This window comes from Astatotilapia calliptera, chromosome 10 (genome assembly GCF_900246225.1).
Source record: "Astatotilapia calliptera chromosome 10, fAstCal1.2, whole genome shotgun sequence".
Classification (NCBI taxonomy): Eukaryota; Metazoa; Chordata; class Actinopteri; order Cichliformes; family Cichlidae; genus Astatotilapia; species Astatotilapia calliptera.
This window is the reverse complement of record NC_039311.1, coordinates 33,352,749-33,363,601: the sequence shown is the minus strand read 5'-3', so window position 1 is coordinate 33,363,601 and position 10,853 is coordinate 33,352,749. Positions and strand designations below refer to the sequence as shown.

Genomic DNA, 10,853 nt, shown 5'->3' with positions numbered 1-10,853 from the left:
TGAAACCATCGCGATCTGCGCGGGAGCGGATGAAGTGGACAAGATCCTCTCTGAGAGTTGAACAAGATCCTCTCTGAGAGTTGAACATTAGAAGTGTGCTGGCTAGGTTTTTTTATGGGATCGTGAGACCTGGATCTCTTCCTGACGAGGAAGATGGCGAGCCTTTCCCTTTGAACCGAACCGAACCACAGCCATTCTGAGTTGGCCCAGAAGGGCAGGTTGCTCTTCTCTCACGAACAATTGCAACAGTGCGGTAGGACGAAATCGCACCAATCACAAACTTTTGACCTGTTGGATTTGACTTGACTGAACACTGACTATTAAGCCGGCAAGACTGACATATCTGAGCTCAGATAGGATTCTGACTGTTATTATTATTGCTGTCACTGTATTTTATTTTATGTTTTCATTCCTGTTCATAAAATGCTGTTAAATTGTTGCTAAATAGTTTAATACAATTCATAGCAACTTTACCTGTGGCTCCAGTCATTCTTCTCCACGCAACTCCCTTTATCCCTCCTGCGAATCTAGCTATTGGCCCATTCTCTCCATCTTACTTTAATTTCCCCTACCCTATCCTGTACTTGGCTACAACACCAACTGTCTGCCATCTATAATCCAGTTTTGAGATCCCTCCCCAGATGCCTTAACGCCCACTCACATCCTGGGCCATCTGACCTCAGGAATTCGCATGATAAGGTGGGGCCAGGTTTCACAATGAACACACCCGAAACTCTGGCTGATTGGGACCCACACCCAGTTTCACACCTTGGCTCAGGCGATTAGAGGATCATCAGGGGGTCCTTTGGTCCCTCTGTGGGGGGTCACTCCCACTAGGTTTATATCTGGGACTCTCCACCATTTGACCTTAGAACTGAAGAAGCTTCTCGGATGAGAGGTGAAACGTCTTCAAGCAACTTAAAGAAGTCCAGACGCTTTTCTTTGCAAGCTCCTTTGACTACGATGACCTGGATGACTGAGAACCTTCACAGACAAAATAAAGAGTAGTATGCCGAAATCCAAGATAGAGAGGGTAGAGAGCAAAGGGGCAGGCGAGGGCGAGAGTCCAACACACACCAGGAATACGGAGCAAGCACTCGCTGCTGTTGTACCAGGAGCACGTATCAACTGTCCTGATACCCCATCATCCTGCTGATGCACCACCCACAGCACCCACAGCCTCTTGTAATCCTAACAAACCCCAAACTAACGCAGAGCAGCCCGGTCTGACACAGGCTGAGGACTGTGCTCCCTCTGGTCTCAAAGACTGGAACCGTCCTGCAGACAGAAGTCCCTCTGAACCCGGTTATAAACGTGACCGAGTCAGACTTACCTCCAGGTTCACAGCGGTCGTTGTGGCGTTTGTAGAGTAAGCAGGAAGCCAAACAACAGGCGGCGTTTAAAACAAAGAGACGCAGCTTCCGACGATAGGATACGTCCTCCTGAGAAGGACACAGCGTGGGATTAACAGCTCTGCAGATCGTTTACAATTAAATAATAAAAGGAGAGCGATGAACTTAAAGTGACGTTTGTAACGTTACTCCAACGTTCACAGATTTAATCGTCGTGTGACGGATGCACAGCTGCGTTATCTCTGTTCCTGGTGACACACAGGACCCGACGGCGGTCGAGTTACCTCTGCGCTCTCGAAGCTTCTCTTCATCACGTACCACAGCCGGCATGTAATGAGCATGTGCACCAGCGAGCTCCCTGTGAACACTCTGAACCCATTGTCATGGTAACCTGCGGAGACAGACAGTCATCAACGTTTCAGATTAGAGACGTCTGACGCTCACGGTCAGCTGACCGCCGCGTACTCACGGTGATTTTCTTTGGACGACACGTATGTGAGCAGCAGCAGGCCGGTGTTCTCGGCGAGGCTGCAGAGGAGCGCCAGCCCGCTCAGCAGCCGCTCCCGACCGCTAAAGCGCCCACGGTAGAAGCTGAAGTACGCGAAGGACATCAGGTACCGCGGCGCCGAGTGTAGCCCGATGCAGACACGCCAAATGTAGCGCTCCGGCACGTGGGCGACGGAGGAGCTGATGGACGGGAGGTAGTTGGATACCTGGAAGAAGAAACTCTGAAAGTCACTCCGCCCTCTGTAGCAGGAGAACGCCTCTCCTGCTACAGCACGCCGTTAAAAACAGGAAGTGCTGAACATTTAACACGCGTTTAAAGCCCAGATTTCCTCGACAGGCCCCGCCCTTCCCTGAGCCTGGTTCTGTCTGAGGTTTCTTCCTGTTAAAAGGGAGTTTTTCCTTCCCACTGTCGCCAAAGTGCTGCTCATAGGGGGTCATACAGAATAGAATAGAATAGAATAGAATAGAATAGAATGCCTTCATTATCACTATACGGATGAGATTATGATTGCTGGGTTTCCTCGGTCTTCTTTGTCTTATTGTACGTCCTGATGATTTAAAGCGCTGCGGCGACTGCTGCTGTGATTGGGCGCCGTGCAAACTGACTTAACTGAAGGTCAAACATAAACGCTGCCGGTTAAAGAGACGACTAAAACCAGGGTCACGACCCTCGCCAGGTGGAAGTGACATCATTTTGTCTGTATCATGAAGAATTACAGACATTTAGAATGTTTTACTGCTTCTAATTTCAAAATAAAAGACACTTTGAGTGATCTTCTTTAACGTCTGTGCAGAGAAACGTGCTTCCTGCTGGCGTCTGCGTGCTTGCACATTTACCTTACAGTGTGCGTGCGTCGTGTCCTCGTAGTGGTAGATGAGGGAGACGATGATGCAGGCGATGAAGCCGGTCACCGGCAGCAGAACCGTCACCACGGCGAAGATCTTGAAGGGCAGCCGGATGAGGAGCCGGCCCTGGTCCGGGTCGCCGTACGGCCCCTGGAGCATCCTGGAGACAGGAGAGCTTCAAGCCTGAGACAGGTGAGACTAACACCACCTGCAAAGGATGGAAACGAGCTCGTCTTTAGGATTCGGTTCTACTGCTCCTGAGTTTGTGGTTGTAATCCAAACATGTTTTAGTCTGTGACATTTTTAAAGCTGTGACACGCATTGATTACTTCCAACGAGGGATTTTTGCACTGCGGTGCTACAACATCAGTTAACTTCAAAAGATATTTCAGTGGTTTGGTGCCCTGTTTGTGTCCACAGGCAAATATCAGCCTGTGTTACTGAGGCGGGTATTAAAAATGAGAAGAATTTAAATGGAGTTTGGTGCAGTGTGTATACAGAACTGCAGAGAAGGTCACTGGCCTCACGAGCCGTCAGGAAGCCAGCATCAGTCTCTGCCACTGGTTCAAGTACCGTAAAATGTGACGTTTTTTAAACGGAGTCTGGTCTGCAGAGAAACATCCGAGTCCACGGAGCCAGCATTGATCAGTGTTACCGAGTGTGGATTTTAAAACGTGACGTTTTTTAAACGTAGTCTGGTGTGCTGCATGAATGCTGATCCAAGCAGACAGAGGACATCAGTTTTAAACTTTGACAGAGTTCTGGGGCTGTCTTACCTGAACAGGTGCGGTCCTCTGACGTGGCTGACGGCAGCTGGGACCGGAAACGAGCTTTAAACCGGACAAAGAGTTTTCCAGCCTCACCTAAAGCTCCTCGCACCGTTTAACGTGTCACACACTTCATACGTGCTATTTAACTTAGTTTAATGATTAATCTAACCGGAAGTGGCAGGGCTCCTTTGCTGACAACATTAATAACTTCCGTTGATTACATCTTTCAAAATAAAAGTCTTTAACCTAAAGCGTGTAAAAACAGCGGCAGGTCTTTAAATCTTTATTAAACAAAGCAGTGAGATGACGTCACTGCGTCACTGCGTCAGCACTGATGGGAACAGCTGGTCGCTCACTGCTACAGGTGTCTAGTATGTGACGTCATTTGACCACGATGCATTCACATTTTTATTACGCGTTTTGTAAATTCACGTGTGTGTGTGTGTGTGTGTGGTGCCTGCCTCTGCAGCAGGGGGCGCCTCACACGGGGTGAATAGTCACGTGACGCCATCAGCTGTTATCTGCCTGTTTACAGGTCAGAGTTCATATCGCAGCCGGCCACGCCCACAGGCGCAGCTGACACGGCACCGTGGAGTCTTCAGGTGACAGCCGGACCGAGCTGTCACACTCCAGCTGTGACAGCTGCAGGAAGTTTACTGCGCATGTGCGGTGTGTCCGGGAGCCGCTGGGAGGATTTTAAACCGAGCCGGACACGCAGGGATGACTCCGTGGATCCGCTGAGACTCTGAAAGAACAGCAGGAAAACTCATCCCCCGTGACTCATGCCGGCTGTGGAACCAACACGCCACCTGCCGGAGGACTGAAGGGGCAGGCCTGCCCTGCTGCTGTGCTTCATGGAGGTAACTCATTCAGAAAATGTGTTTATGATAGAAACACGACAGATTCACTGTAAATTAACTGACTGACAAAGAACAAACACTGAACACAGCAACACAAAGAGTAACTGAGAATGTTGGATTATGTGTCCACAGGTGTTTGTACTTTGTGTCTCAATAAAATGACGGTAAAAGGCCCCGCCCACATCCTATCTATGTCTTACCATGCAATGACTCTGTGAATGGACTGGAGAGGGGTTGTGGTAGAGTCCTCCGTCAGGAATGCGATGTATGTGTCGACTTTTTATTCTCCCTTAAAAGTATTATGCCATAAATGCTGCACAGGGCAGCTCTGCTAACAGAGAATAAACAAAGACACAAAAGTGTGTGAAAGGACAAAAAAGAGCAAACGTGGACACAAAGCACCAGCAACACACAGTCCACGCAGACTCGGCATGATGGAAAAGAGCAAACAACGATGATAAAAGCAAAAAGAGACAGAGACACTGCAGGGACACGGAGACGGAAAAAGGCTCAAAGGCACCAACAAGGGTTTAAACAACGAGACAGGAAGTGAGACATCGTGCGCACAAACACACAGAAGCACCTGTTAGCAGCGAGATCACTGAGAGTAGGACACACTGCAACCAGGCAGGAAATGACTTTGCAGTACTCCAAACCACCGCAGAGGTGCGACCGCCAGTCCAGCTGCTGATTTCTGACTCAGCCGAGCTTCTCAGACTCGTCTAATCCTCAGTTTGACGCTGATGATGACTTTTTGTGCTTCGCAGCGTTCGTTGGAGCAGAGAGACAGACGTGGGCGTCTGCAGGAACAGCTCCACCACAGAGACTCGGATGGACCTGTGATCATGCGGACACAGAGAAACAGGAGAGGACGTTTAGAGCACTTCCTGTACTGTAAGCACTCCAGGCTGAACCATCTGAAACAGGAAGTTCAAAGGTATGGGTTGGAGAACCAGTACATCTTCAGTGAAGACATCCCTGCGTACCCCCAACCCGAGTTCCACGTGAGCCGTGTCAAACACGACACGGAGCGACGGGGCTTATGTTGCATCAGGGTGGACGACGGCTTCGGGGATCCTCACAGGCAGGTCCTGGTGTGGTGGAGTCTGGCTGTGGGACCCGAGGAGATCCAGGAGGCCGAGACGAGGCTGCTAGAGGAGACCCACCCAAACCGGACGGAGGAGCAGGCCGCGAGGCAGCGGAGCTTCCTGTGGAGGTTCGCCTCCTCTCCGGCCTTCAGCGAGAAGTCCAGGCTGGGCTCGTACCGCTTCACCTTCCCCCTGCAGGAGGTGCTGACGGCCTACAGCGAGCAGGTACTCCTCTGTCAGCACACGGGCCCAACAGTTCAGTGAGAGAGTGAAGCAGAAAGACTGAGTGTGATTAAGAGGAAACACTAAACAGACTCAGCATGAACACGAGTTCAGATTAACGGAACCACAGGAAGACACAACACTTCCATCATCACGTGGTGGATGTCAGGTCATTTTGGGCTGTGAAGGATTTCTTTGATCCGCTTTTTCACAGGGTGGCGACTGTGCAGCAGACGTCTTTAATGACATTAACAAACAAATCATCTCTGATCCACACAGGATGAGGAGTACACATACACTCAGCTGAGTCTTTAATGAGTGCTGCTGAAATGTGAGGGTGCTGGGTGCTTTTATTTTGAAGTCCACTAACCACTCTGTCTTTTGAGGTCAACTTCCTGAAGGCTAGATTGCTGGAGTGCACATGATGAGGGAATTCCCTAATTATCCACCGTCAGTGGGATAAACCATTGGATGAGAGCTGAGGGGGGAGCAATCTGAGTCTGTAGTTTGAATTGATTTAGTTAGTTTGTATCTTATTTAACTGCTTTGTAGTCAGATGTGGCGTGTGTTAACCGCTGCAGCTCACTGTACATGTTGATTTGTAGGTGGACTTTCTGCTGGTGTGGTCTGCATCTATTCAAGGAGGTTTCGATCCACCAGGGGATTTTCTGTTGACATGTGCTGTGGCTGTGATGTTAATGTTAAGATGTGCCGCTGGTGAGATCGTTGACCCTTGAAAGAAATGTGTTCAGAGCTCAGGTAAACTACCTTTGTTCCTCTGGTGCCCTTCATGTCCGCATGCACCATCCTGTCTCAGGGGTTATTAACAACCAAGTCGATGGTGAGACGACACAGACTGAGCCGTTTGGCCACAGCGGTGAAAGCTGAAGGTGAAGCTCTCAAACCTCAGCACTCGTCTGACCCCGTGTGCGTCGGAGAAAATCGAAAATAAATTCAAACATGTGCACCCTGCTCTCGTCTGCTGTGCGATCGTCCACCCCGTGAAAAGAAGTCCAGAAGGAGCTGTGCCCGTGATGAGTGGAAACTGTAAAACCACAGCTGTGCACAAATCCACCACACCAGGTTAGTGACTGCAGGCGTGTAACAGCTGGAGTCTTCTGCTTCTATCATCTCCAGTTTTGCTCCGGAGCTCCGCCCATCATGAGGGTGTTCAAGACCTCGCTGTACAAACAGGAAGTGCAGTACTCTGTGCTGGTCCACAGCCCGGCCAATCAGCTGCTCTTCTCAAGGTTTCCTTTGCTCCCTGATGATGACCCGGACGCCGTCTGCACTTATAGAGACGGACGCTTCATCTGGAGACCGGAGGCCATGTGTAAGACACACAGGTAAGAATCACACAGGTAAGAATCACACAGGTAAGAATCACACAGGTAAGAATCACACGGGTTGACACAGAGCATGTGCAGAGTGTGTACTGCTCTCATTGATGCCGTCTGCCTGCTTCTTCATCCTGATGTGATAGATGGAGATATGGAAGCTTCATCCCAAAAATGTGCTCGTGTAGGTCTTTGCTTTCTGCAGCAGCTGTGGGTGCAGCGTGGTGTCAGCGTGGATCCGGTCCTGTGGACATTTAGCTGCAGGTTCTGAAGGTTTCAGGGTTCTGGGTCCTTCTCACCAGCATTTTGTTTCCTTGTGATGTTTCTTTGGCTTCATTAGTGCTCAGCAGTTATGTTCCCTGTTTAGCTCCTTGATTATTTAGTATTTCCCCCTTGTGTCTGCCCTGTGTGTGTCTGTGTGCATCTGTGTGTGTCTGTGTGTGTGTGTCTGTGTGTGTCAGTGAGTTTGCGTTGGCTCCTCTCACAGCTGCTTCCTGACAGTTTGGCGTGTTTCCACTTTCCCAGCCTCTCAGTCGTGTGCGTTGTTCCCACAGTTACGAGCTGACCCACAGACCTGATGGGAACCACGTGGATGCTCAGCAGCTGATTCGACGAGTGTTTTATGTTTGGGACAATGTCGCCGTCGCCCTGCACGTGGAGAACAGACGGGTAGCTCCTCCTCATCACTCTTTACACCTGAAGCATGTTGAGTTAGAAAAGGAACATTTTTGTCTTCGTTTTTTTAAATATATATTTCATATTATGAGAAGATTTCGTAGCCTGTCAGTCTGCATCCACAGGTTGTATGAAGGCTTCGTCCTGGCAGCGTGGTGAGGTGAGCGATCCTCTGCAGCATGCAGGTAGATGGTCATGAGTCCGAGCTGCGGGAGCGGCGTCGCTGCTGCAGAATATGGACCCAAATTCTTTGTTTCTCTTCATATTTTCATTTTTCCTCCATGGATAGATGATCCAATAGTCTTTGCTCGAGACAGGTGAAAAAACAACACTTTAGTCAAACAGTCTGTGAAGACCGTGTCACCATCCACCTGTCAAAGAGGCCACGCCCCTAATAAGCCTTAATGCAATTTAAACAGGTGAATTCTAAAGATGTGTTTCAGGCTGTAAACGTGTTTGTTTCTGCTGTGGTTCTAACATCTATGGCAGGGGCCGGACCTAAACTTCACAAAATATTAAAATACTTTTGACGAGGCGATTGAATTTTAAGCGGTAATGTTACCTTGCATTAATAGACCGGGGAACAGACAAACCAATTGTGTGCGAGTTAAGCCACCCATGTGACGCTACTCAGCCAATCAAATCTGTGCATTCAAGGAGATCGCAGACACCGACAGACAGAGGAAAGAGACGGTGAGAGGCGAATAACAAGCGAGACGATTAACGATACAGGCAGTCACAAGAGGTACAACAACGATGGCGCTTTCAAAAGCGAGAAAAGTAAAGACCGAAAATAGAACTTTCAAGACTGCACTGACGCAGACGTGCTCATTCTTCCAGCAAACGCCACCATGAGACAAAGCACGAAGAGCTGGAAAGTCAGGAAGCACCAAACTTTTCTCTCTTTTTTAATGATGGGAAAACATGGATATTGTGGCCTTTTTGGTTGCTATCACTTCACACCTGAATGGACTGAATTTGAAGCTGCAGGGCAAAGACGATCCAATCTGTGAACCGATGACAGCTGTCCGCTGCTTTCAGAGGAAACCTGAAGTGTTCCTGCAAGGAGACTATGCACACTTCCCAACAGTGAAGGAACAGGTTCGGGGAGATGTCCTCTGTTGTTGACTTTGTTGATAAGCTGGTTGAAAACTTCAGCAAACGTTTCGATAGCTTCAGCTTTGGACAGCAGCTCACCATGTAAAGAACCCATTTCTCTCACTGATGTCAGAGGGTTCTCAAAGGAAGTCACACAGCACTTCAAGTGGGCAAATGGGCAAACCCCTAATCTATTGAGACTCACTGCTGCCTCTGCTGGGCGTCAGAGGAACTGCAACTGTTGGCGCTTCATGCTTGAGAAGCTGGTTTATGTTTGACTGCAGGACCTCAAACATGATTATTTGTTGTGATCATGTAGGTTCACACGTGTTCTCTCAGCCTTAAAGTTTCCGACTGTCCCTGAACGCAACACTCCTGCAGGTGTACCGTCAGAGTTCAGACGTTTGCAGGTTTCCTTTAAAAACATCCTGTTGATCCTTCAGGTGCTGACGTTTGACGCTGACCGCCTGAGACAGAACCTCAAGTTCTGTTGGCCGGAGGAAGTAACAGCCAGAAACGACGAGGAGGATTTCGATGATTTCGAAGACGCTACAAACTTGGTTAAATGCCTGTGGCCGGGCTGGCACCTCCCCCTGGAGGAGGAGCGCTCGCTCCTGCAGCGTTACACAGGTATCACATGTGCACACTGGAGACTGTGACCCCTCCCAGTGTGAGGTACACCGATCTTTGCGTTTCTGTAGAAAGCAAGTCCAAGTTGTGCTGTCCTCGGTACTTTGCACTCTTCCTTTAAAGCGTGAGGGAGGGGCTGTGTGACATCATGAAGAATATCAATGACGACTTTAAAGCGTCTGTCGTTTCATCTCAGACCCACAGAAACAGGAAACACGGAGCTTAAAATGATCCTTTAAATCTCGTTTTAACAGCAGACTTTCTCCATCTCAGTGTCCGACATCAGACTGGTTCTTGTTGGGAGGCCTGGAGTGGGGAAGAGCTCCACTGGGAACGCCATCCTAGGAAGGCTTGCCTTCAGTCCAGGCGGTCCATCCTCCGGTAAGGCTAACCCGTCTGTGGACTGATTTAGCCACAGCCTCTTTAGCTCCCCTACACGGCTAACATTAGCTTAGTGTAGGAGGTCAAACGCCTCAAACTGGGAGCATGTTCAGAGTAAACTGGTGGAATCTTCTCCTCAGGGACGTCATCGTGCTGCTGGCAGAGCGAGTGGGTGTTTGGCCACCAGGTGACCGTAGCCGAGACTCCCGGTCTCTCGGAAACATCAGACGATGCCGTGAAGAGGGACATCTCCACATGTGTCAACATGCTGAGGCCCCACGCCGTCCTGCTGGTCACCAGGGTGGGGTCCTCCACCGTGGAGGATCTAGCCACCATGAGGCAGGTGGAGGAGTTCTTTGGGATGGACGTGTCGAGGTACACCAGGATCCTCTACACCTATGCTAACTCGGCGGCTCCAGACATCGAGAGACAGCGCCGGGCGGCAGGACCTGAGCTGCTTTTCAAAGTGGGCTACAGGTACCACGTCCTCAACAACAACCCGGACCATTGGGACGGTCAGCAGGTCTACGATCTGGTGCAGGCCGTGGCGAGGATGGTCATGGCTAAAGGAGGGGAGGTCTACTCCATCAGGAGCACCGTCTGAGTGCTGGGTGATGTTGTAATGTTGTTTACACTGTTTACCCTCAGGTGATGGAGTGTGGCGTACGATAAATGCACCAGAACACCCAGCACAGCGACACCTGCTGGCCTTAGTGAGGAGGTCACCTCCCAGTTTAGCTTCCATGATGCATCATGGGAAGTCCCCCCCCCATACTGACGTCAGCAGGTTTGAAAATGCAGTTTGTTTGTAGCCGACTGCGAATGTTTAAATTGTGAATATTTATTTTGTGCAACGATCCAAAAGCCTTTTTAAAAAATCCCAACAGTGCCGATCTCACGAAGATCATTCAAGACACACATGTGTCTGTGAGGGTTTGAAAATGACAGGAAGCCAATACAGGAGAAATCTGCTCTCTCTTTCTAGTCCCTGTCAGGACTCTTGCTGCAGCATTTTGGATCAGCTGAAGGCTTTTCAGGGAGTTTTTAGGACTTCCTGATAATAATGAATTACAGTCGTCCAGCCTGG

The 10,853-nt window shown here is 49.6% G+C and overlaps 2 protein-coding genes across 7 annotated transcripts; one reads left to right on the top strand and one right to left on the bottom strand.

Moving 5' to 3' along the window:
- Positions 1-961: 961 nt before the first annotated feature.
- LOC113031049 (post-GPI attachment to proteins factor 2-like) lies at positions 962-4,596 on the bottom strand. Of its 4 annotated transcripts, none has more exons than XM_026182907.1 (5): positions 4,536-4,596; positions 2,697-2,913; positions 1,822-2,065; positions 1,637-1,743; positions 962-1,442 (listed from the first exon to the last, which is right to left on the bottom strand). In XM_026182907.1, exons 2-5 carry the CDS (start codon positions 2,862-2,864, stop codon positions 1,125-1,127), a joined length of 837 nt encoding a protein of 278 aa, XP_026038692.1. In that variant the 5' UTR covers positions 2,865-2,913; positions 4,536-4,596; the 3' UTR covers positions 962-1,124. The 4 variants fall into 4 exon arrangements, with proteins under 4 accessions (XP_026038692.1, XP_026038694.1, XP_026038691.1 ...); XM_026182909.1 differs by having other exon boundaries at positions 2,697-2,865; positions 4,536-4,590; XM_026182906.1 differs by lacking the exon at positions 4,536-4,596 and adding an exon at positions 3,482-3,758.
- LOC113031035 (uncharacterized) lies at positions 4,273-10,764 on the top strand. 3 transcript variants are annotated; one of them, XM_026182882.1, is made up of 7 exons: positions 4,273-4,335; positions 5,103-5,648; positions 6,783-6,991; positions 7,537-7,651; positions 9,199-9,385; positions 9,659-9,766; positions 9,907-10,764. In XM_026182882.1, exons 1-7 carry the CDS (start codon positions 4,330-4,332, stop codon positions 10,368-10,370), a joined length of 1,635 nt encoding a protein of 544 aa, XP_026038667.1. In that variant the 5' UTR covers positions 4,273-4,329; the 3' UTR covers positions 10,371-10,764. The 3 variants fall into 3 exon arrangements, with proteins under 3 accessions (XP_026038667.1, XP_026038669.1, XP_026038666.1); XM_026182884.1 differs by lacking the exon at positions 4,273-4,335 and adding an exon at positions 4,950-5,001; XM_026182881.1 differs by lacking the exon at positions 4,273-4,335 and having other exon boundaries at positions 5,069-5,648.
- The last annotated feature ends 89 nt before the right edge of the window (positions 10,765-10,853 follow it).

What these genes read in the sequence shown, in the direction of transcription:
- LOC113031049 (XM_026182907.1), bottom strand. Translation starts at nt 2,864, where the DNA reads ATGCTCCAGGGGCCGTACGGCGACCCGGACCAGGGCCGGCTCCTCATC. An exon ending in GTCGTCCAAAGAAAATCACC is followed by an intron (nt 1,744 to 1,821) that starts GTGAGTACGCGG and finishes CTGTCTCCGCAG; the next exon opens with GTTACCATGACAATGGGTTC. An exon ending in GAAGCTTCGAGAGCGCAGAG is followed by an intron (nt 1,443 to 1,636) that starts GTAACTCGACCG and finishes TGTCCTTCTCAG; the next exon opens with GAGGACGTATCCTATCGTCG.
- LOC113031035 (XM_026182881.1), top strand. Translation starts at nt 5,079, where the DNA reads ATGATGACTTTTTGTGCTTCGCAGCGTTCGTTGGAGCAGAGAGACAGA. An exon ending in TGACGGCCTACAGCGAGCAG is followed by an intron (nt 5,649 to 6,782) that starts GTACTCCTCTGT and finishes TATCATCTCCAG; the next exon opens with TTTTGCTCCGGAGCTCCGCC. An exon ending in GCCATGTGTAAGACACACAG is followed by an intron (nt 6,992 to 7,536) that starts GTAAGAATCACA and finishes TTGTTCCCACAG; the next exon opens with TTACGAGCTGACCCACAGAC.